The sequence below is a fragment of the Girardinichthys multiradiatus genome, chromosome 2 (genome assembly GCF_021462225.1).
Source record: "Girardinichthys multiradiatus isolate DD_20200921_A chromosome 2, DD_fGirMul_XY1, whole genome shotgun sequence".
Lineage (NCBI taxonomy): Eukaryota > Metazoa > Chordata > Actinopteri > Cyprinodontiformes > Goodeidae > Girardinichthys > Girardinichthys multiradiatus.
This window is the reverse complement of record NC_061795.1, coordinates 7,349,470-7,375,544: the sequence shown is the minus strand read 5'-3', so window position 1 is coordinate 7,375,544 and position 26,075 is coordinate 7,349,470. Positions and strand designations below refer to the sequence as shown.

The following is a 26,075-nucleotide window of genomic DNA, read 5'->3' as shown; positions in this document are numbered from 1 at the left end:
TGAGCCCGTAATCACAACACCAGAGGACATCTCTGATTTCTATTTGGTTAAGAAAAAAAAAAAATTTCAAATTATGATTTTAAATTATAATTCTTGATGAATATTAATTAATCAATAATCATAATCCTTACATTAACTATAGACTTTGAATCTGAATGCATGCAATGTTTATTTATTGTATATACAGACAGTTGTTGATTTATTCTGTATTTTCATAAAAACACTTATTTCACATTATGGTTTATATTAAAAAGTTTTTTGATTATTTGGTGCACAGTGTATAAAACTGGTTCATACATAATCAACTAATTGTTTATCAGTCAAAAGCATTTTCATTTAAACATCCACTTTGCTTCTAATGTAATTTACATTCCTTAGTAGAGACAAAAATATTACAACCATTAGTCATTATTTAAAGGTTGGAAACCAATGAAGCTCCGGTCTTAACATCCCCATAGAGATTCTTCCTCAGAAAGACCAAGAGTTTCCTCCAGGCGTCCTCCTGAGCCCGCGAATGCTCCAGGGTCTGTCCTCCCCACAAAACCATAACTGTAAACAACAAAAGCAGCCATCAGTACACTGGCCGGGTTACTTTGAACAGAATGAGAGAGTAGGCTTTGAAGTCTGAAGACAAACCTACACTTCTGATGTGAAATCACATCTTTAAAAAGACTTGATCGTGCATGTGGCGTATATGGTGGTTCGATCAGGTGACCTGCATTAGGGTATGACAGGACAGTCAGTAGATGGCTGTTCCCTGCTTGCTCCATCATCACCTTCATCTGGAAAACAGAACATTTGAAACCATTCAAATCACGGAAACCTTTTGGCATAGAGCCATGCAAATTAAATATTTATATTTTTCAACAATACATTTAATCTTATACATACAACTGTTTTACAGTGCTTTGCAAAAGTATTCATACTCTTTAGACTTTTTTGCATTTTACAATGTTACAACTACAAACCTTTTTGCAGAAGAGGCAAGGTAACATCATTGAAGTAATGTGAAAAGTTAGGAGAAACATGGTTTTTAGAATTCCTTACAAATAAAAATCTGAAAGGTGTTGCTGTGCATTGTTATTTAGCCTCCTGAGCCAACAATTTGTAGTTCCAGCTGCAAGTCTTTGGAGGCACTGTCACATGCACCTTTAAAACCTGTAGGTGCAGTCGATGTTAAGGATTTTTTATTTAAGACAGTCTTGTCAGCTTGAGCATTAGGATGGTGATATCCATGCACTTTCAGTTCAACCCAAGTGTTCTCAGTTTCCTGTGGGAGACACTAATGTGTCATTATGACCAAATAGCATCATTCCCCTATTGAACTGTTGTCTTTCCATCCCCCACTGTTTGCTACCCCAGAGGACAAATATCCAGTTCGTGCACTGCCCATCTACATACACAAAGCAAGAGGCTTTAGGAAATCAGACCAGTTATATATATCAATTCCTTTTTTACTTGACATAATTTGATGTAGGCAATGTTGTGAGATTTATTTGACTTACTGCATTATTTCACTAGAGGCTTAATGATTTAACTCTGTTAAAGATTGCATTACTGATAGCAGGTTTTTGTCCTTTTCACTGAATACAGGTCATTCTCAAAAAATTAGCATATTGTGATAAAGTTCATTTTCCATAATGTCATGATGAAAATTTAACATTCATATATTTTAGATTCATTGCACATTAACTGAAATATTTCAGGTCTTTTATTGTCTTAATACGGATGATTTTGGCATACAGCTCATGAAAACCCAAAATTTCTATCTCACAAAATTAGCATATCATTAAAAGGGTCTCTAAACGAGCTATGAACCTAATCATCTGAATCAACGAGTTAACTTTAAACACCTGCAAAAGATTCCTGAGGCCTTTAAAACTCCCAGCCTGGTTCATTACTCAAAACCCCAATCATGGGTAAGACTGCCGACCTGACTGCTGTCCAGAAGGCCACTATTGACACCCTCAAGCAAGAGGGTAAGACACAGAAAGAAAGTTCTGAACAAATAGGCTGTTCCCAGAGTGCTGTATCAAGGCACCTCAGTGGGAAGGAAAAGTGTGGCAGAAAACGCTGCACAACGAGAAGAGGTGACCGGACCCTGAGGAAGATTGTGGAGAAGGGCCGATTCCAGACCTTGGGGGACCTGCGGAAGCAGTGGACTGAGTCTGGAGTAGAAACATCCAGAGCCACCGTGCACAGGCGTGTGCAGGAAATGGGCTACAGGTACTGCATTCCCCAGGTCAAGCCACTTTTGAACCAGAAACAGCGGCAGAAGCGCCTGACCTGGGCTACAGAGAAGCAGCACTGGACTGTTGCTCAGTGGTCCAAAGTACTTTTTTCGGATGAAAGCAAATTCTGCATGTCATCCGGAAATCAAGGTGCCAGAGTCTGGAGGAAGACTGGGGAGAAGGAAATGCCAAAATGCCAGAAGTCCAGTGTCAAGAACCCACAGTCAGTGATGGTCTGGGGTGCCGTGTCAGCTGCTGGTGTTGGTCCACTGTGTTTTATCAAGGGCTGGGTCAATGCAGCTAGCTATCAGGAGATTTTGGAGCACTTCATGCTTCCATCTGCTGAAAAGCTTTATGGAGATGAAGATTTCATTTTTCAGCACGACCTGGTACCTGCTCACAGTGCCAAAACCACTGGTAAATGGTTTACTGACCATGGTATCACTGTGCTCAATTGGCCTGCCAACTCTCCTGACCTGAACCCCATAGAGAATCTGTGGGATATTGTGAAGAGAACGTTGAGAGACTCAAGACCCAACACTCTGGATGAGCTAAAGGCCGCTATCGAAGCATCCTGGGCCTCCATAAGACCTCAGCAGTGACACAGGCTCATTGCCACCATGCCACGCCGCATTGAAGCAGTCATTTCTGCAAAAGGATTCCCGACCAAGTATTGAGTGCATAATTGTACATGATTATTTGAAGGTTGACGTTTTTTGTATTAAAACACTTTTCTTTTATTGGTCGGATGAAATATGCTAATTTTGTGAGATAGGAATTTTGGGTTTTTATGAGCTGTATGCCAAAATCATCCGTATTAAGACAATAAAAGACCTGAAATATTTCAGTTAGTGTGCAATGAATCTAAAATATATGAATGTTAAATTTTCATCATTACATTATAGAAAATAATGAACTTTATCACAATATGCAAATTTTTTGAGAGGAACCTGTATTTGCTGCATTGTGCCTGCAAGTTTTTTGTATTTTTTATTTTGAAAAAGTAAATAAAAACATGTTTTTCATCTAAATTAAGGTGATGCTATGGTTCTGTTTTTCCACATCATGTAGCCAGTAGCCCTAATAGCTAAACCAAAAAATTTACTGCCAATCCATGTGATCAGTGATCGGCACTCATGGGCGATCAGTATCGGCAGCAAAAAGCCTTATCGGAGCATCCCTAGATTACAATGAATTATACACAAATGTTTTATTTGTGTATAATTCATCTACCATACATTGGTAGACTACATAAGCATGGCTTGTGCACACAAACACACACAAATATATGCACTGACAGCTGATGTCTGATTAGTGCAATATGACAATATCTGGGTAACTGTTTCTGCAGTTTACACATAAATGCCAAAGATTGTTTAAGTCTGAGCTTTTCATTAGTTTTAAATTTGCACTTTAATTTCTTTCTTTAAATACAAATTGGATTAACAATGTGATTTTCTAAAGCTCTTGCTTTAAGGACTTTTAATTACCTTGTTTAAATAATGCTATGCAAATAGAAGCCATCTGCTTACAAATCTACACCAAACTTTTCATATTTTTATTTACAAACATTTGTGCCAAATGTGAATTAGGTCAATGAGTATTGATATTTTTGCAAAAAAATGTATACTGAGCAATTTACTTCTAAAAGTAAAATTTTATTATAAGCTACATATTGTTGGCCATCACATAAAATACTGTGAAGTCTTTGGTTGTTGGGTCACAAAACATGTTAAGTACTTCGCTACATTCAGACAAAAAGCTTTAATGTTTGGAAACTCACATCTATTGCAGATTCACAGGGACACCAGTTCTGATCATCTTCGCCAATAATCAGCATCAGGGGACACTGGAGTTTTCCCACCTTCTCAAAGACAAAAAGTTTTTTAACTGCATTTCCTGTTTTTGGAAGAAAACCTCCTGGAGTTAGTCAGATGTTTTTTTTAATTGGACCAGTTCTTTTATAGAAGGCACTGCGCTGAACCCATAAGTCATTGACTGTGAAATAAATAGCTTCAAGTTAAAACACTACTACTTCATTTTGTCTTCTCAATTGATCCAAACCACTCATATGCATGTTGGTAAAATAAATGTAAAAAAAAAAAACTGCCATTAAGGAAGCTTTCACTCAGAACACAGAGCACTCTGGGGGAATTTGGCTCATTTGGACAGGGAATGCAGGAAAATTTCACACCTTCAATTAGTTTGTTTCACTTTCACACTGCACGTTGGAAAGCAGACCAAACTTCTTAGACAAAGTCATGCAAGTAAGAGAGCTGCTTGTCAGTGTTGTGTAGCCTACTTTCAAAATGTAGCTGGTTGCAATTGCAATTTAGTAACAAAGAGAATTAATTAATAAATTGTACTAATGAACCTATACGTACTAATGAATATGTTTCACTATAGGAGGAAGGTGGTGTGTTTAAATGAGACATGGAGACAGGAATGTCACTCAACAAGTCAGCTTTACTGAGCCAAACAGCACATTTGACAAATACAACTTTGTAGTACAAAACAATACATAAACAAGTACAAAAATTCCAAAAAATACTGTTACAAAGTTAAAACTAGCAGTATCAAGTACTTGACCAAATGTTAGTTGACAGTTCTCAATATTGAGTGCACCCTGATAACCTGAGTTCTATAGCCTGCTAGAGATCACTTAGATCCAAACTCAATGCAGATCAAAGTCACAAAAACCACTCACATGAAGACAGTTTCCAGCACAGCACCTTATTATCCAAAACAAAAAGAAAATTGTGCGTAGTGTACAGTCAAGAAATTCCCGGGATGTAAAAAATAAAAGATAGAAATGTCAGTTAGTGGTCATAAGCATAACTGGAAGTGTGTGAAGGTGTGATTGATACTCTCCAAGGCTGAGTTTACCCTACGGAGGGAGGTCCTTTCGGCTGCTTGTATATCCCATTCCTTCGGTCATGATCCATCTTCAATGAGCATAGGTGAGGACTGGAATGTAGACAGACTGATAAATCAAGAGATTTTTTTTAACTCCAACTATCCAAATTTCTTCATAGAGTTGCTGTAGATGGTGGTGGCTGTAGGCAGGAATGATTTTCTGTAGCAGTCAGTTATACAGTGGATCTATACAGAAGCCTCTGACCGAAGACACCATATTGTATGAGAGTCTCGTGAAGAGGATGCTCAGGGTTGACTGTAATGTTCTTAATTTTATTAAGAATCATTCTTTGCACAATCATCTCCAGAGGTTCCAGAGTATTCCCCAGAACAGAGCCAGCCTTCTTTATTAGCTTGTTGAGCTTATTTAAGTCCAAGACTGTGATGGTGCTACCCCAACATATGATGGCAGAAGAGACTGCACTGTTCACAACAGATTTATAGCAAAAATGCAGCGTCTTGCTGCAAACACTGAAGGACCACGGGTTAAATGAACAGTCTGCCCTGTCCCTTTTTGTAGAAAGCCTCACTGATGCATCTCCAGTCAAGACTGTTTTCCAGGTGAACAAGGTATTTGTACTCCTACATTACTTCACTACATTGCTCGTAATATAAATTTGTGTTAGACCTATTCCTGTTTCTTTAGAAACCTACTAATCATTTCCTTTGTTTTGTTCACATTCAAGATGAGTTTTCATCATGCCACAAAGCAGTCCACCAGCTCTCTGCACTCAGCTTCTTGAGACCTTGAGGCCTCTGACTCTTCTAGGGTTTCTAACAGTAAGGCAGGCTAAATTGCATAAAAAAGCTTGATGAATTGTGTAAAATGCACAGAAGAAATTAAAGAACATAGATACAAAGATCCTCACACTGCTGCCTGCTTTGTCCAGAGGATGGTGGGTTTGTTGAAGCAGATGCTCCACGGCAATAAACAAACTGCAGGGGGTTGGATAGGTTGCTGCAGAATCCAACAGAGCTGCTCTGTACAGGCCTTCAGAGGCCTGTACAGAGCAGGCCTTCACACCATCTGAACCTGCAGCCTTGTTCCAATTCAGTCTATCCAGCTGCCTCTTCATATGACTTCTAGAAACAGACAGGCAGGAAGGGGAGGCAAAGAAAGTATCAACATCTCCAGATTTGGTTGAAGACAAGGATGTGGAAGAAAAAGGGTCCATGGGCGAGGTGGAAGACAAAATATTTGAGCTCTAACAGAAAACCTGTGGGTCAAAGGAGAGTGGAATGTCTATTTGACTGCAGGCAGCAGAGGAGGATGTTGAACTGAACCTAGTAAAGAATGTGTTCAGTTCACTGGTGCTGTCCAGACTTCCATCTATGCGATCCTCCCTCTGCTTGAATCTTGTTCTGCTGCTCTCCAGCTTCTTCCTGTATGCCTTCTTGCTTTCTCTAATCTAGACTTTAAGTTGCTTTTGTATGCTCCTCAAGAATTTCCTCAATGAACGCTCTTTTTTTCTTGTTTAGCAGTTCCTTCAGGTCGCTGGGGATCCAGTTATTCAGGAAGCACTTCACTGTTCTGGTTATAGTTGGTCACACACTCAGTCATGGCATTGATGTCCTTTTCATGTGGCTCGTACAGTCTATCCCAGTCTGTAGTGGCAAAACAACTTTTCAGGATTTTCAGCTTTCTGTGACCATCTTCTTACAGTTTTTTTGTCACAGGTTGCCTCTAAACAAGAGGTTTATATTCCATGTGAAGAAAAAAAGGATTGTGATCTAATTTGCCAAAAGGAGGTCTTACTTTGTAGATGTATGCATTTTTGATATTTGCATTAAACAAATGCAACATTTTGTTTCTTCTGGTAGAGCAGCTGACAAAATGTTAAAATGTTCAAAGTGTAGCAGAGTAAGACAATATCACCAGATACTGCCACAAATGCACTATGGTGTTGTGTTTGTAGGTTTGCAAAATGCGCGACCAATGTTCAGAGGCCTTTATCCTCAAGGCAGGCCATTATGAGATTGAGTCTGACCATATTGTCAGTTCACTGTCAAAACATGAGAAAATAAAAGCCATTAGTGCACTAGCAAAACATTGCTGCATTTAACACATGTATTTGTTGTCTTCTGCTTATCCATGACTGGGTTGTGGGGTCAGCTGTCTAAGCAGAGACGCCGAAGTTCACGACCGCCACGCAATGTTAAAAAAGCATGTCAGCCACAAGAGCCACACAACATCCAGAGATGTGAGGTACTCAGTGGGGATCTTGTCCACCCCCATAGCCTTGTCACCTCTGAGCTTTTTGACCACATCAGTGACTTCAGCCTGGGTGATTATGAGTCCAACTCCAAGCCCCCAATTTTTGCTTCCACCAGCAGCAGCTCCCCATAGTAAATACTGTTGGCAAAGCACTGCTTCCTTCTCCTGAGGTGCTGGATGGTTTCCCAGAATCGCTCCGAGGCGAGAGAAGGTAGTCCTTCTCCATTCGTTAACAAACTCCTCCTAGGCTTGAACATGGGGTTTGCTATGGACAATCGGTGACTGACACAGAAGTCCAATAAAGAAACACCACTCTGGTTCAGATTGAGCAGGCCATTCCTCCCAATCATACTTCTCCAGGTGTCACTCTTGTTTCCCACGTGGGCGTTGAAGTCCCCCAGCAGAATAATGTCCCCAGGAAGGGCACTATGGAGCACCCTCAACAGGGATGCCAAGAAGGCCAGGTACTCCACACTACCGCTCAGCCCGTAGACCGAAACGACAGTCAGAGACCTGACCCTGCACTGAAGGCGCAGGGATGTGACCCTCTCATCCACCGGGGTAAACCCCAACACGAGACGGCTGAGTTGGAGTCAACAAGCAAACCCACCCCAGCTCGCCTCTCCCAGTGGGCCACTTCAGAGTAGAAGAGAGTCCAATCTCTCTTGAGCAGCTGGGTTTCAGAGCCCACGCTATGCGTGGAGGTGAGCCCAACAATTTGTAGCCGATATCTCCTGACCTCCTGCACAAGCTCAGGCTGCTTCCCTCCCAGCGAGGTGACAGTCAACGTCCCTAGAACCAGTATAAGCATCCGGAGATCGGGTCGTTGCCACCTTCAACCGCCGTCTGATCCTCTTACCACTGGTCCCTCATGGTTCCCCCTGCAGGTGGTGGGCCCACTGGGGGATGGCTTTACGTTTCTCATTCAGGCTTGGCCCAGCCGGGTCCCGTGAGCAGTAACCTGGCCACTAGGCGCTCACCGATGAGTCCCGACCTGGCTCCAGGGTGGGGCAGCATTTCGTGGAGCCTTCGAATATGGACTCCGTTTGTCGCATTGATGTGATGTAATTGGGCTACAAATGTGGACTTTAAAGGATGCAGCGCCTGGATTTGTACACAACAGATTGTGATGGGTCACAGATTTTGGTGTAACACCGGTACCGTCACTTCCACTGCAGATCATTTCCATTGTGGCTTTTGAATCGTTGTGGCTTTTTTATTTGTGTTGTGGCTATATAAAAAAAATGAAGGCAAACAAAATTCTGTGTTTGACATGATAACACTGCTGGGATATGAACACATGTAAAAATGTTCAGCTAATAGCAGGAGGGTCCTCTTGCTATAACAGGATGTCTTCTGATGCCACAGGTATTTTCTGGCTTTAGCTTTTAAATGTTAGCGCTATAATATTTAATATCAACAAACTTCACTCACATAAAAGCTGTTTCAGTTTACTCGCAAATGTTTATCGAGTGCTGTTTAATGATGTGAGAGACTAAATGTACATCCTTCAATCAAACGAGGTGTGGAAATTTTGACAGGTGGGCAGGATTTCCGGTGGCGGGACATCCTAGGGAGGGACTTCCGGTGACGTAACCGGAAATCGTCATTAACTGGATGTTGTCATTAACCGGATGTTGTCATTAACCGGATGCTGTCATTATAAGGAAGCGAATCTTTCTAATTGTATGTTTTTAAATGTTTTTTACATCTAAAAACAAAACATGTAGTTTCTCCACTTTAAAGGTCACTCAGGTTAATGCAGGCACATCTCACAAAATTCTGATAAAAAGAAAGAACCTGACAGAATTGTAAATTTATTTAGTTTTAACGCAGGGGTTATTTAGATGGATGTTTTTACATCTAAAAAAAAACAAGAAAGACAAAAAAGTAGATACAGAACCTTTCTTCCTCTGCTCAAATGTTTGAGTAATCTAATCTGCACCACTAACTTGTAGAGATGATCTAAAAAATAGAAACAAATGAACTGAAAAAAAAAAATAGTTAAAAAGTAAGCCAAACATGGAATTATCTAAAATTTTATGAGTGCTCAGTATGCTGTTTCCAAATTAGAAATGGATTCTACAGCTAAAAGACTTTGTTTGGAATCATGAGAGACTCCATTTGGTAAAATGGATGATAATTTTAGTTACCTTAAGCTTTTCTTTTTTCATCTTAGACCAATAGTTATTGAGGATTTAGATAAAACAGTTTTCTCCTCATCCCACATGGGAGCCAGAGGTTGTAACCTGTATGTGTGGTCTATGTAAAACGTCACAAGAAACTGAAAAAAAAAAAATAAATAAAGGTTATAAAGTCCTCAGACATGTCACTGTTTATTGAATTAAGGCAGACATCCGCAGCTGTTTCTTGTGTATTGTCTCAGACAAAGTCTTCACACTGACTGTAGTCAAAGTAATTAAGATGACCGCGCTCCTTCCTGGCCCAAAGAGTCAAGCATTGTCTCAGTCAATACACATCCACTGTTTATTGAATAGGTGATCAGACCTCAGACATCTGCAGCTGTTTCTTGTGTATTGTCTCAGACAAAGTCTTCACACCGACTGTAGTCAAAGTAATTAAGAGGACTGTGCTCCTTCCTGGCCCAAAGTCTCGAGCATTGCCTCTGACAATTCCCATCCCCTGTTTATTGAATTAACGCGTCTGCGCTGTTGCTGAGGAGTCTCGGGGGGTGTGACCAAGGGGCGTAACTATGCGCGCTGATAGGATTTCGTCATTGGAAACAGAGAAGGTGGCGTAGTCAGTCATCCTGGTTCTATCGAGAGATACAGCGCAATCTTTACTGGGAGATCGGCTTCAAATCTGGCAGCTAAAAGTTTATTTTTAACCAATTACACTAAAATATTTTTAGAACACTTGTAAAGAGAAACAAAAAATGTTGGAACATATTTCAGGAAACGAAGAAGGTGGTGAACATTCTGCTTCTATCGAGAAATACAACGCAATCTTCAGTAGTAAGTATTCATCTTTAAGAATTCTTGTGAATGCTCGTTGGATAATAATAATGTTTAATTTATATTCTTTAGAACCCACGAGTGACGAGCTGGATGGTATCGTTTTTACACAGTCTGACTATGGTAATTATTAACTGCAACATCAGTTGACTAAACATCATCTGGTTTAGTCAACTGATGAATGCTATTTTGTGAATTAAACAATAAATGAAATAAAATTCTACTTACAGATTTAACAAGAGACGTATTCCTGAACGTTGGAGAGGTCAGCGTTTGTAACCGTCTGCCTCCGAAAAAATCAAAGTTGAGACGGAAACTTGTCTTTAAAAAAGACAGTCCGATCCCAGCTAAACATGAAATAGAGGGCGAAGCCATTCATGCGTCGCAGTCCCCTGATCATGCGCTGGAAAAATTAATTCGGAAGAGGAGAGTAAGTAAAAAAAAAATATATATATATATATATATATATATATTTCTATGCATATGTTTTCACAGGTCTATGCGATATTGCAGACTTGTTTTAACCCCTGATAAAATATTTTACAGATATATCGAATGATTTAAATCAGAACCTAGATAACCTAGATAACATTCAGCAGAACTCTACCAGTTCAGTGCAGGAAGAGCTGGAACCGCCCGGAACCGTTCAAATACCCCGTGTACGGAGTAAGTTATAGTATTTCAAATTCTGTTCTATCCAAATCTTCACAGAAACCAGATTTTGTTTTTCAAAATACCTGCATTGTAAGGTAACTTTATTTTGTTTCACAGAATATCTTAAATTGAGGAAAAGACGGCGACTCTGTGCTCTTTATACCAGGGCGAGGCTTGTTAGAGGTTTATTGAATGGTAAGTTTAATTCTTCTTATACTCATTTACCTACTGAATTAATTTGTATATTTCATTAATTTATTTTTTCTTTATCTGTCCAGAGGCAACGTTGATGGTGGAACAGATTTCATCGAGACCTGGACAGCAACAGTGCAGACAGAGTTCCCCTATCCTAACGTGAACGTTGTAATAAAGCATCAAGTTTAACGCTTCTGGCTGCATGTCAGACATTGTTACTGAAACATTGTGCTGATATCAAGGTGATTTAAACTGATCCCTGGGTCTTATTCTTCTTCTTCTTCTGATACTCATGTTAATATGGATAGCCAGATCACACATGCGCTGAATGAGATAAGGAATGTTGTTGCTCAACTTAGTGAAATTCCCATTAATGCAGAAGTAGCAGATAACATCGGGTTAAATGCCTCTCCTGCTAACAGTGAAAATGTAATAAATCCAAATCTGCACGGTGACTTTTTACGCTCATTAGAACAGGCTGTTGAAGATTTAAATAGAACACCGTCTCCACCCAGCATTCAGCAAAATGAATCAGCTGACTTACAAATTCCTTCAACGTCACACGCCGCTGATCATACTGGGCAGCATGGCGGTAATTTCAATCCGGAGGTTGCAGTCAACCCTGATCAGATTGAGGGAGATCCTTCTGCGACTGTTGAACGTGAACGTTTTAATAACATTGAAATAAGGAGACCTTTCACCATCCCACCTCCCTGCCCTGGTAATGTCCCTGATCTCGCTGCAGTCTATATAAACATCATGCGTATTCTCACTGAATTAGCCGATACTGCAAGATCGTTAGCCAGACGTAACGATGTTGTGCAGCTAGAATTAGTTGGGGAAAATCTGAACCGTAACGTCACGTTTACCATTAACGATGATGGGAATATGATTCTGCCTGCTTTTGAGGATGTTTTAGATGAGTTAGTACAGTCCAACGCTGAAATGACTGCAGATAATAACCTAGAATTTGTTCTATAGGTAGTTAATGACCCTGCTGGTCGAGGGCTACTTACAGGGGTCAGGTGAGGATGTCATTGAAATTCCTCAGCACACGATCAGGAGGGATAAAAAGAGATTCCTCTTAAGAAATGCTGCATTTGTTAAAAGGTTTCGGTTGGTGTATGACAAGAGATGCCTTTTTTCTGACGGGACAACTCTGCCTTTTGGTTATTAGAGCATAAGAAGAAGAAGAAAGATAAAATAAAAAAATTAAAATGTTGCATTCTGCCGATTTACAGGAGGTTGATTTTGATCCTAGATTTAGAGCGCCTTTCTCATGTATGATAATAGGACCCAGCAGTTGTGGAAAAACCTTTTTTGTAAAGTGTTTTGCAAAATTGTAACCATGTCATGGATGTTGTTCCAGAAAATATTGTGTGGATTTACACATCTTTTCAGCCGATGTATGCTGAATTGCAGAAGATGAATACAAATATTAAATTTGTGGAAGGATTGCCTCATTCTTTTGAAGATGAAAACCTGTTTCCTCCTGATCAGAATCATTTCATCATTCTAGACGATGTTATTGCTCAAGCCTCAGATGATGAAAACGTGATGAAGGACTTTACCCAGTTTTGTCACCATCGTAATATGAGCGTCATGATGTTGACTCAGAATGTTTTTCACCAGGGAAAGTTCAGTCGCACTATTAGTTTGAATTGTAATTATATGGTGTTGTTTAAGAACCCAAGAGATGACCTGCAGTTGAATATACTGGCCCGTCAAATGTTTCCATCTCAAAAGGGTCTCTTCTTGGAGAGTTTTGAAGACGCAACGAGAGAAGCTCATGGTTATTTAATCATCGATTTCACGCCTACCTGCCCAGAACATTTCAGACTGAGAACAGGCATACTTCCTCACCAGTGGCCTGCTGTGTACGTACCCAAAACAAAGTAAGTCATCATGTCTGCGCGTATAAAAAGGAATGTCCCATTATTCAGAGCTCTGTACCAAGCCAGTCCACAAAAACGTAAAGATATTCTCGCACAATGCTCACCCGACTTTCTTCAGGCTCTGTGTGAGATTGCTCTGAATATTTTAAAAGGTAACATTAAACTATCACCCTCTCAACACCGGAAATTGAAGAAGCAAAGAAAAATCATCAGGTTGTTGGCTGATAAAAGAACTGGTATCAAACGTAAACAGCTGGCTCTCAAAAACCAGGGAGGTGGTTTTATTCTCCCCATCTTAACGGCTCTTGCTCCCTTGATCGGTGATCTAGTGGGTGTAATCATCAGGAGATAATGTCTCTCAGAACATTGCAGAAGATGCTTCTCATTTCCCCTCATCAGTTCAGGCATCTGACCCAGTCAGAAACATCCATCAGACAGACGGCAGAGGAGAATTTGAATGCTGAAATGAGAGTGATATTGAATGACCCTGGTTTGACTTCTTATGAAACAAAATATATATATATATGATGCACTTTTGCAGAGGTATCTCACTCTACTCAAGCAGGGTGTGAAAGAAGAACCACGGGTGAGTTTGACGCTTCAGCGTGACACATCGAGCGAGACTCCAGACCATGAGCAGCATGAAGAAAAACAGGTCCCGGGGCATGACCAGGAGCTTCGGATCAGATTGTTATGGATGTACTGAAAAGCCTGCCAAAGCATAACCGTAAAAATGTTGAGTACATTTTGAAGAAATTATCCGAAAGAACTGGGGGTTGGACTTCGCGAGGAGAATTTGTATTTAAAGGAAATGTTGTAAAGGGGTCCCATATGATTGACTTGTTGAAAAATTTCATGCTACCGTTTAAAAAATCTGGAGGACCGCTACCCCAAGGATGGTCAGACTTTCTGCATACTTTGTCAGAGGTAAACATCCCCATATCTTCAGTCCTTAACCCTTATGCTCGTGATGAATATAGACGGCTCAAAACAGATGGAGAGGCATCATTTATTGAAAGTGAAGCATTCCCTCGCATTAAGCAGAGAAGAAAAAAGCAGATAACTCTTTCTCCCCATTGGTCGAGATCCAAGCAGGAAGACCCTAAAAATACTACCATGAAGCCAAAAAAGTCTCTTCGTAAAACAATACTACCTCCATGATGGATCACATTTTTATCATAAACCGTTATAAGAAAATGAGACGTGTTGGAATATGTTTTTACATTCACACGTGAAAGTGGATAGAGAGCATTTGCTTTTATTAAAGCTGTAGTGTGACCCAGTCGTACAGCTGGAGAGACGTTAACTTTTTTGATGAAAAGAGAGGCTCCTAATATCCTGAGTTTGAAAGTGGAATCTCTTGTGGCCATGAGACAAAAAGAATCGTTGGCTCTTTAAAAGAAGTCTCTCGCAGAAAAATATGTCAGCATGCAGGGGGCCTAGAAGATGTACCTCCCTGGAATTTGCGGTAAAGCCTGCTCTGCTGTTAAGACCTTGGTTAGGGCCGTTAGTTGTAATAATAGAGTTCAGAGCCCCTGCAGTGTCTTTGAAAAAAAGACCAGAGCTAAACTGGCTTTTTAAAGAATCCTCAGAAAAGTTTAACAATGTCTCAATCATGACTCTATATGGATGGGTGGCACTGGATTGTGAAATCAATCGATCTCCGAGAGTGACATCACACTGACTGAAGATGGTGTTTAACGGGTAGTTGATGAGCCCTACAGGTGCATCATTCGGCAGGTTTGTTCCATCCTCGTTAGTAATTTTCACTCTGAGATGCAACAGCGTATCGTTGAGATCTAGATACTTTTCTCCATCTCCCGGATTGAAAAACTCGATCGGGCCTCCATCAGTGATTACTGATAAAGGCTGGATCTCGGTGTAAATTTTATCTTCAATCGATAGCTGCGTCATCAGGGCAGAAAATAAGTCCAACTCTGCCAGCGTGCACTCTGATGATTTCTTATGTAAAAGAGCCATTATTTAAATATATCAAAACTTGCGGAAGACTTCCTTCCTCTTCGTTTGTCAGCTCCAACTGATCTCCATTTTCGTGGTTGTCGTTTTTTAACCATCCTTAAACGATTACCAGGGGGTCTTGTTCTGGATCTTTTGGATAAAACCATAATTCCTGAACCTTCTTGACCTTCGGTGTGTGTAGAACCACTCATTTTACTCACGGCCCTACCTATGACATCCGAAGCAATATTTGATGCAGCCGTCTTAAGATGGGGTTTTGCAATAGCGAATCCTTTTTTAACCAGAGGGGATACGAAGCGGAATAATTTTGAAAATAATGATCCAATTCCGCGTCCGTACATGACCGGGGCCCCATAAAACCCTGGCAGATTACCGCCTGATTGACTTACATAGTAATTTACAAACCGATTCGGATCACGTCTCAGACTTAGCTGTGCCATGTTCTCTCTTGCCTGCTTGATGCAGTGTTGAAGGACCAGGGGAATATGAATGATAACCAATCAGTCTTAGAGGTTATATATATCTCTGTTTATACAAATAAAATTTATCTCAGGCTACGTTGTGATATCACTGGTTTGAAGTGTAGTCTTACGATGGTCTTTCCATAGACGAAATTTACAGGAATATTTTGGTCTGATTTAATTTCTATATGGATATTTTCAATATGTCTTCTGGAAACTGGAAGGTAGTGGGGGGGGGGGGGGGGGGGGTTAAACGTCAGAGTAACCATATCACTGAAGTCGCCTTGTACTTTGATGGTCCTCAGTAAAGGTGCAAAAGCGTTGCCTACTATTTGCGGGCTGACCACGTCGCTGTAGCAGTATAGGTGATAGAAACCAGCCTTTATATCTGCCGGAAAAGGAGCCAGTGTTGGTACAGCTACATGAATCCATTCCCCTGGTTTCACACCCAGCATATAAGCTAGAGTACTGAAGAAGCATATTTCCTATTGACCGCTTGCTTGAAATGCAAATCTCTTTTGAACTTTGCTGAATTTAATGCGGATACCCGAGTTCATTTTTTTGAAAAACATTTCCATCTCTGTCTCAAGTTGAATAGCGCTGTTATAGTAGCCACCTCTGATCCTTTGCGTATGGATCTCCACATCACCAACCTTCCTCCATTCAAAGTAGGCTACATTATTCGGTAAATTATACCATGTATGGGGATATGAAATCTCTGCTAATGTAACCAACCATTGGCCTTCTAAATCAATATGATGAGCTAAATTTACACAGAAACTTGAACTGGTATTATTTTTAAACACTTCCATGCTAGCGTTAGAGGGAAGGGTAATGTGCAAACTGTCATCCTCTGCCTTGCGTTACATGATGCTGTATGAATCGTAAGGTTTTAGCACACACCTATTTTATACGTTTTGTAGTTCATCAAACTTGATCCAACTGTTGAATTTCTCAGGCAAATTTTTCCAGCGTACAAAAACCTGTTTGACACCCTTAACAGTGCGTTGATTTAATATTTTCTCCACTTGATACATCTTGTCCTTAAATATTTTTACTTTTTGAAGTTCCTCAGCATAAAAAGAACCCTCAATAGGTTCTCCATCCAAATCTTTGAGTTCGTATACAGGAGATCGGGGTATCCGCTCATATACTGTAAACACTTAATCTGTAAAACTCTGTTTGTATTTTCTGTCAAACACTCCACCTACCTTGGATATTCTGACAAGATCCCCCTGTTTAAACATTGTCACTGAGGCCATGCAATATCTGTTGGAGGTAACACCGTACAGATTCTGAAACACTTGAAAGGCATTTTCTGAGGTCACCTCCATAGGGCTCATCTTAATGCTGGTGTGGTAGCTGTGGTTGTAGCTTCTAGCTAAATTTTGCAGGACATCAATGTACCGCCGGGTGTTGTTAGCAATAAAATATCTCCACATCCTTGTTTTTAACGTATGGTTAAACCTCTCAACCACAGAGGCTTTTGTGTCACTGTGGCAAAATGTTCAATACCGTGTTTCTCCATTAGAAGCTTAAATTTCTTGTTAAAAAATTATTTACCTGCATCAGTCTGATGTTTTTTTGGGACCTGACTTTCTTTAAAAACTGATTCAAAAGCCTTTAGCACCTCTGCAGCAGTTTTCCTCTTCAAAACACGTACATACGCCCTCTTTGAAAAGATGTCAATGACTGTTGATAAATAATTGTAACCGTCATTTTCCGTGGCCAGAGCTTGCATGTCACAGAGATCGGCTTGGAACTGTCTCAATGGTCTGGTGACAAAAACTCTGTTTCTCGGGAACTTTATTCTTGCAGGTTTATGTAGAGTATAGGTATCTTCTCCCGATAAAAAATCTTTTACTTTTTCAACCGCTACCTTCTTCCCCGTTTCATTTTGCAAAACCCTCCTCAACCTAACTATACCCCCTAAACTTCCCGGATTTGATGGGTTATAATATACATTTTTCATGAATAGAGAAACAGAAAAAAAAAACACATTCAGATAATAAAGATCAATTCAAACATTGCAATCTTTAAAAATCAAAACTGTTATATACAGGGGTTGGACAATGAAACTGAAACAACTGTCATTTTAGTGTGGGAGGTTTCATGGCTAAATTGAACCAGCCTGGTAGCCAGTCTTCGTTGATTGCACATTGCACCAGTAAGAGCAGAGTGTGAAGGTTCAATCAGCAGGATAAGAGCACAGTTCTGCTCAAAATATTGAAATGCACACAACATTATGGGTGACATACCAGACTTCAAAAGAGGACAAATTGTTGGTGCACGTCTTGCTGGCGCATCTGTGACCAAGACAGCAAGTCTTTGTGATGTATCTAGAGCCACGGTATCCAGGGTAATGTCTGCATACCACCAAGAAGGACAAATCACATCCAACAGGATTAACTGTGGACGCAAGAGGAAGCTGTCTGAAAGGGATGTTCGGGTGCTAACCCGGATTGTATCCAAAAAACATAAAACCACGGCTGCCCAAATCACGGCAGAATTAAATGTGCACCTCAACTCTCCTGTTTCCACCAGAACTGTCCGTCGGGAGCTCCACAGGGTCAATATACACGGCCAGGCTGCTATAGCCAAACCTTTGGTCACTCATGCCAATGCCAAACATCGGTTTCAATGGTGCAAGGTGCGCAAATCTTGGGCTGTGGGCAATGTGAAACATGTATTGTTCTTTGATGAGTCCACCTTTACTGTTTTCCCCACATCCTGGAGAGTTACGGTTTGTAGAAGACCCAAAGAAGCGTACCACCCAGACTGTTGCATGCCCAGAGTGAAATATGGGGGTGGATCAGTGATGGTGTGGGCTGCCATATCATGGCATTCCCTTGGCCCAATACGTGTGCTAGATAGGCGCGTCACTGTCAAGGAGTACCGAACCATTCTTGAGGACCATGTGCATCCAATGGTTTAAAAATTGTATCCTGAAGGTGGTGCCGTGTATCAGGATGACAATGTACCAATACACACAGCAAGACTGGTGAAAGATTGATTTGATGAACATGAAAGTGAAGTTGAACATCTCCCATGGCTTGCACAGTCACCAGATCTAAATATTATTAAGCCACTTTGGGGTGTTTTGGAGGAGCAAGTCAGGAAACGTTTTCCTCCACCAGTATCACGTAGTGACGTGGCCACTATCCTGCAAGAAGAATGGCTTACAATCCCTCTGACTACTGTGCAGGACTTGTATATGTCATTCCCAAGACGAACTGAAGCTGTATTGGCGGCAAAAGGAGGCCCTACACCATACTAATAAATTATTGTGGTCTAAAACCAGGTGTTTCAGTTTCATTGTCCAACCCCTGTATGTATACCAGCAGAAAGCCGAGAGAGAATACAGAAAAGACAAAAAAAGTCATCAAACAACTGAGATCGGATCGTAGCACTCTGAAACAGAGTTAAGCTGCTTGAGACAGTCATTACCGCTCATCTTATCGTACATATCAGTGATTGCACTATGGAAGCCTTGTACCGATTTCAGTTCATATAAAACCGCCTCTGCAATCGTTTTCACTCTGAAGTCATCTGCTTGTATACGTCGCAGTGTCAGAAGTTTCTGAATAGCAGGAAGGAGCTTGGGGTTTATGAGTTGTCGCACATTGCGTTGAAAGTTGATTTGGTAATACTCCTCCTCCAATATCTCCAGGCACTGATGGTGTCGTTGGCTCAGGTGGTTCGTTATGCACCCATAACAGGTTTCTTTGACATAGTTCAAACAGGTTATGTTGAATAAATGAAGTATAGCTGTTTTCACCGTATTGATGAGAGCGGTTGAGATCCAGCCGTCAATTTCACCACCCTGATTACTCTCCTCCTCTGGTGAAGGCTGAGGGGCAGGTATCAGGTCTGGAGTTTGTGGGGAGGGTGAGTAGCTGATGGTTGCCTCGTCCTCCACGACCACCTTCTTGTCTTCAGGTTGGATATCTGTGTGTACAGACTCAGCCACGCATAGTGGTGAATAGAGGTCGGGAGAAGGCGGATGAAACGATCTGAGGTTGTATCCTGTCGGTGTGCCTGGGCTGAATAGGGACTCAAAGAGCTGCGACGATGAGGTGGCTGGTGAGTAAAGGTCTGGAGAAGGTGGATGATACGGCCCGGTGTTGAAGCTTTCATGATCAGGAGAGAAGACGGTCTCTTCTTCCTGGTTGTAGAGGTCCCAGTATGGTGTTTTCCCGTACGCTCCATACATTCTCAAGGTCTGCCGCCCACCGTTGTGAAGAAGAGTCTGTGAGCTCGCAGTTAGACCCTGATATATAGCGCGGGAAGGGGGAGGGTCCTCAAAAAGGGGGGTGGGTCCTCAATAGAGGGTGGGCTTTAGATCCACAACAGGGAACGTCAGCATTCTTTTCCCTGACATAATATTAATCCAGCAGCGAGTTTCGGAAAAGGTCGGAAAGACGCTGTCCGATTTCATTCATCTTCTCAACCCAAGCATCATACGGTAGAGCCAGCACTGTCTTGAATACACCGCAGTTCTGATTGAATGCCTCCAACACAAACAGATCTGAGGGGGTTGTCTGGTTGTTCTTGCGTTTGCTTGCCTGAAAAGACCAGCGGCCATTTGCTGTGGTTTTTGACCCCCACACTGCACTAAACAGGTTCTCTCGCAGCTATTTCAACATTGGAAGGACACATTCTCATCCTTTTTGCTGGTCGAGGAGAGCTTTCATCTTCATCCTCCCTCTCATACACTGAGACTGATTCAGGGTTATCGTTAAGGTGTGGGATTGCCAGCCGTAACACAGCCCAGTCGTGGTGGGTGAGAGTACACAGAGCCAATTATCCATTAAATACCTTGTCTTGATCCAACTGATACAGGCAGAGCTCTCCTATTTCGTACATCAAAATATACCCCCAGCTACCACTCAGTCCATATGGTTCCAAAGACCACTCTTCCTGCAGAGTGTCGAACGGAGGCCTTTGTACCTTGCATAGGTAATATGTTGATTTCTTCGGGGCATCCAATTCACGGCTCGTATGCCTGTAGACGGTTCCTGGGGTTTCCCACAGAAGAGACGTACGTCTTAGCTGACCTGAGGCCTGTTTTTCATCCATTGTTGTTGGTGAAGTTGGATCATCATCTGCAGAGTATGTTACAATAGGAATTCTGATAGGTATCTCAGATGAGGAAATAGATGATGTAGATGGTTGCTCATCATCTCGGCACACCTTGCTTTTCTCCCCGGTTTGATGAAAAACTCTCTTAACTCTAACCATTGTTCAACGAGTGTTCTTTTCCAGCGAATGCTGCAGGTAAATTGCTGTGTTTTCTGCTACTATTTAAAACAAACACCAAAGAACACCCTTCTGTTTTTTTAATTTGTTGATTCTAGATTTGCCCCCTAATGACGAAATACTATCAGTGCGCATAGTTACGCCCCTTGGTCACACCCCCCGAGACACCTCAGCAACAGCGCAGACGCGTTAATTCAATAAACAGGGGATGTGAATTGTCAGAGGCAATGCTCGAGACTTTGGGCCAGGAAGGAGCACAGTCCTCTTAATTACTTTGACTACAGTCAGTGTGAAGACATTGTCTGAGACAATACATAAGAAACAGCTGCAGATGTCTGAGGTCTGATCACCAATTCAATAAACAGTGGATGTGTATTGACTGAGACAATGCTCGACACTTTGGGCCAGGAAGGAGCACGGTCGTCTTAATTACTTTGACTACAGTCAGTGTGAAGACTTTGTCTGAGACAATACACAAGAAACAGCTGCGGATGTCTGCCTTAATTCAATAAACAGTGACATGTCTGAGGACTTTATAACCTTTATTTTATTTTTTTTCAGTTTCTTGTGATGTTTTACATAGACCACACATACAAGTTACAACTTCTGGCTCCCATGTGGGATGAGGAGAAAACTGTTTTCTCTAAATCCCCAATAACTATTGGTCTAAGGTGAAAAAAGATAAGCTTAAGGTAACTAAAATTATCATCCATTTTACCAAATGGAGTCTCTCATGATTCCAAACAAAGTCTTTTAGCTGTAGAATCCATTTCTAATTTGGAAACAGCATACTGAGCACTCATAAAATTTTAGATAATTCCATGTTTGGCTTACTTTTTAACAATTTTTTTTTTCAGTTCATTTGTTTCTGTTTTTTAGATCATCTCTACAAGTTGCTGGTGCAGATTAGATTACTCAAACATTTGAGCAGATGAAGAAAGGTTCTGTATCTACTTTTTGTCTTTCTTGGTTTTTTTTTAGATGTTAAAACATCCATCTAAATAACCCCTGCGTTAAAACTAAATAAATTTACAATTCTGTCAGGTTCTCTCTTTTTATCAGAATTTTGTGTGATGTGCCTGCATTAACCTGAGTGACTTTTAAAGTGGATAAACTACATGTTTTGTTTTTATGTGTAAAAAACATCTAAAAACATACAATTAGAAAGATTTGCTTCCTTATAATGACAACATCCAGTTAATGACGATATCCGGTTACGTCGCCCGAAGTCCCGCCACTGGAAGTCCCGCCCTAGGCTGTCCCGCCACCGGAAGTCCCGCCCTAGGATCTCCCGCCACCAGAAGTCCCGCCCATCTGTCAAAATTTTCACACCTCGTTTGATTGAAGGATGTACATTTAGTCTCTGATGTGAAACCATCATCAAACAGTGCGGCTTTCATCACTTCACCATGCTTGGTAGCAAGCTATCAACATGTTGCTCAGTATACATACTTGAGTGCAGCGATGATGGCAAAGGGGTAAAGCAACTGACTCTGTTGCAGGTTCAAGTCCCACAACAGGGTTGCTTTGCTGCTGTGTTTGGGATCACAGTACTGTCCTGCTCCCAGCCAAGCTTCATCTGTCAGACAGACAGACTCACATGTAGAATGGCTTTGCATACAGGCTAATGGTTGACCCAGTAAGAGCAAGGTGTCCAAGCTCTTTGGCTGTAAAACAAGCCGGAGTCAACCTCTTTACCGTGGTTAAAAAAGATGGCATGAAGAGTTTCGATTGCTATCCTGTTTGGTTTTCTCCAAATATGGGGCAATGCAAGACCAAATGTCTCCGCTTCATGCTCATTTGACCAAAGGACATTGTTCCAGAAGTTTTCTGGTTCAGGTATATTTGCAAATCTAACTTGTGTTACCACATTCTCTAAGAGCAGGGCTCTTAAACTTCAGTCCTCAAGGGCCAGTGTCCTTCAAACTTTTAACCTGAATCAAATAATCACCTAATTAGCAGGACTAAGGCAGCTACGATTTGCAAAATTTCATGAGTCGAAGCGTTGCTTAAAATATAAACAAACATTGCCAACATCTGAACATCTCAGTCTAAATGACAAGCACTATGAATCACATTCAGTTCACTAAAAGGGACAGCAGAGGGAAAGATACCCGTAACTGCCTGTGTCATGGCCTACTGTATCCCATCATTCATTGAGGGTAAAAACAGCAATGGCGGAGGAGAGCAACAGAAGCTGTGAGTAAAGTTTGATAAATTACACTTTCTGCGGCACAAAATTAACTTTTACTTAGTCTTTAGGAGAGAATGTAGCTGTGTAATGCTGATATATCTGCTCGGTTTATCAAGATATGGCTTAATTTCAAAAGTCTGTTCTGGCTGCCCTTACAGCCAGCTCATCCTGCCAGTTGTCAGCTGTCTGGGTGGTTGAGGCACGCTAAATCTAGAGAAAACACCTGACTCCCGGCACATCGTTTTTAAAACTCCTGCTGGCTTTTCTCAATGACTGAATGCTAAAACCATATTTATTTCAGTCAGATGATATCCAACGATTGATATTTGGTATATTTCAGTGTTTCATTTGTTACGTAGCAATTCAGCTTGAATGACATTAAGGTTTAGCTACATAACAGGATCATTTTATTTAACTTTAATGTCTTACTGGAGAGTACGTATGGAAATTAATAATTCTTTTATCTTTATTGCTTTATGTTGATACTGACAATATTGGCAATTGTCAAACTATTTCACTTGTGAGTAATCTTTCTCACTATAGAATGATTTACTTCAAATATTTTGGTAATGGTAACACTCACTGATGAGCGACATGTGTTTTGTTTTTCTCCACATGACCTGCCGGACTAGATTCAATTTGCTCAGAAAGTTCCTTTTTGTACTGTTGACAATTTAGGTCCCAAATTCAAGTTTTTTTTTCTAATTTCAATAAAGTATCTTTGAATTGAATTGAATTGAAAGTCAGGAATCCATGAACATCTAATACCTGAGCCTGATGAAACAGCAGAAGACTATGACTCTGAGGCCAAGTCAAGCAGCTGTTGTGCCAAGAGCTTCTTCATCAACTGTAGGGAGACGGCCATCAAGCCAACAGATCCTGAGACCCAGTCCTGAGAGCCTAGCTAAAGTAAGGTGTTGGGATTCTTTTGATGAGGCGCTGTTTTGGTGTTTGAACCTGCTGGACCTCAAACGTCTTCCTTCTTTGAATAAATGTCTTTCTTCTTCTGTCTTTTGGTGGTGGGACATGATTTAAAAACATATTAGTTGTCTGTGTTTTATTTAACTGTGATTAATCACATCTTAATAAAATAATATTTATAAAGTATATATTATAGTTGAGTAGGTTTTCAATTCCAAAACATTTTTGTTGATGATTTAATCAATAAGTAGACATTAACACTTAATACTCTTCTTAATACTCGTCCAATGTTGCTCTATGTGTCAAAGTGCTTAACCCCATTTTGTGCCGAGCTCGGTCTCACAAGAATAACTACTGCCAGACTTGTAGATTAAAAAAAAGAACTTTGGTCGAACTTGTTTGACAGCATAAAGTAGGCTAAAAGATCCAACACCAACACCACTTCATTCCCTTTCTAAAAGAAATTCAAGAACAGATGAGGAACAAATTCTATTGCTTCTTTTCCATTGATGGTTCAAGCACCTCACCGCTGTATGTTTGTAAATAGTAAAATAATATTCTTGAACTTTCTGTTGGGACCCACAGCCATGGATTTCAACATTAATCTCCGGTACGGACTTTTCTGGAACTTTCAAAATAAATTGCATTAACCTACTTCCAGCGCAACTTAGGAATCGGGGGTAACAGCGGACTTCCCATAATGCCACTGCCCGCAAAAAAACCCCACCTCTCCAACAAGCCGACCTCTTCCGAGCTGGTTTTCATCAGGACTGGAGGGGGACAAAGCGCGCTGATGTCTCTTTGCTGGCAAACAGACATAAACTCTTCAACTGGATCCAAGGATGGCAAAGATAAGTACGAATGAAATACTGTCTGTGTATCCGGTATTTTCATTCATGAACAGGGAAATTAAAGTGTACGAGTTGCTTACTTTTTCTCTGAGGCTTGCAGAAGCAAATTGTCCCAGAGAAGCGGTCTCTATGAAGCCGAGCGGAGCGGTCTCCCAGTCTGGAAGGAAGACAGCAGAGACCGCACCACCGTGTTAACGTGCAGTGTGGTTGGCAGACACAACGAGCCGTTTTTCATCCACAGCTGGAGGTTAGTGGGAAGCTAACCCTTTGTTCACAGAGCACCTTCAACCCCCAAAGTTAAGGAGGTTAGCTGTGGCTAACCATTGTTCACTGTGGATACCTTCTTCAAACTTCATCGTCGCTTGGACAACATTCCTCACCACAGTTCATGAGGTTAAGTGTTTTGGGCAGAGAATAATAGAAAGATTTAAATTGAAATTATCTAAACGTTTTTCATTTTATGAAGTTTGGTTTGTTTGTGTTGAACTCAGCTATCTTGATGCTAGCAGACTATCTGGAGCACACGTGCTCAGGTTGTGTTCTTTGTTTGTATGTTTTTAAAGTTAAGACAAACTTTACTTGAAGGGTGATTTTAAACAGAAGATTGATCATAATGCGCCGTCCGCGCTTATGCATTTTAACCCTTTTATTGACCCTGGTATTTTAAAGGTATGTGTTTGATTCTGGTGCTAAAGAATATTTAACAGAAAGGTTGTTAGTTTCAAACTAGTGAATAATAGTCCCTAAACATTATTTCACTAAATCTGATAACTAAGTAAACATCATTAAGCCCCATTTCTCCAGAAAGATTTGTCTCTTTCCAAAATATTCCCTTAATAATATTTCTTCAAATATTATTTCAATAAGTAAAGGCAGCTAATTAGACACCGTTGAGAATTAGTCATCCAGAAGGTTGGTTTTATTCAGCAGATCATTCTTTAAAATGTTATTTTATTAAAATAATATTTTATCTGATCTTGCATTGTGAATGGTTGTCTGATTATTGCTGATTTTTGCCTAAACTGGTTCCAAGACTAACTTAACTTAATTTCCAGATTCTTCAAGATAATACTTGGGTCTCAAACATAAATAACATTGCATGGTAATGTTGCATCACTCTTTTGGTCATGGTTTTCAATCATCTTTGATTAACTTGTTTATATTGTACATAGTCCATTAATCTTCCCTATTCTTTAATTCTGCTTGGTAGTTTAGTTGGATTGTTTTAGCATAGTAAAGAGTTTGTTGATTGACATATGTTTGACTTTGAGTTGACTTATTTCTGTTAATAAATTCTTGTATTTTAAGAAATTGTGTGAATTCATTCC

At 40.6% G+C, this 26,075-nt stretch overlaps 1 protein-coding gene across 11 annotated transcripts in view; it reads right to left on the bottom strand.

Annotated features, from left to right (window-relative positions):
* Positions 1 to 150: 150 nt before the first annotated feature.
* Positions 151 to 26,075, bottom strand: part of LOC124856707 (peroxisomal succinyl-coenzyme A thioesterase-like) — a 55,897-nt gene continuing 29,972 nt past the window's right edge. For 6 of the 11 annotated variants that reach the window (XM_047347502.1, XM_047347494.1, XM_047347465.1 and 3 more), the window contains exons 9-11: positions 4,015 to 4,095; positions 641 to 782; positions 151 to 549 (exon numbers count right to left, since the gene is read on the bottom strand). In XM_047347502.1, coding sequence (XP_047203458.1) covers positions 413 to 549; positions 641 to 782; positions 4,015 to 4,095 — 360 coding nt within the window. In that variant the 3' untranslated portion in view covers positions 151 to 412. Of the gene's footprint in view, positions 550 to 636; positions 783 to 4,014; positions 4,096 to 24,850; positions 24,905 to 26,075 lie in introns of those variants that run through there. The other 5 variants (XM_047347483.1, XR_007035407.1, XR_007035408.1 and 2 more) reach the window with 5 other exon arrangements.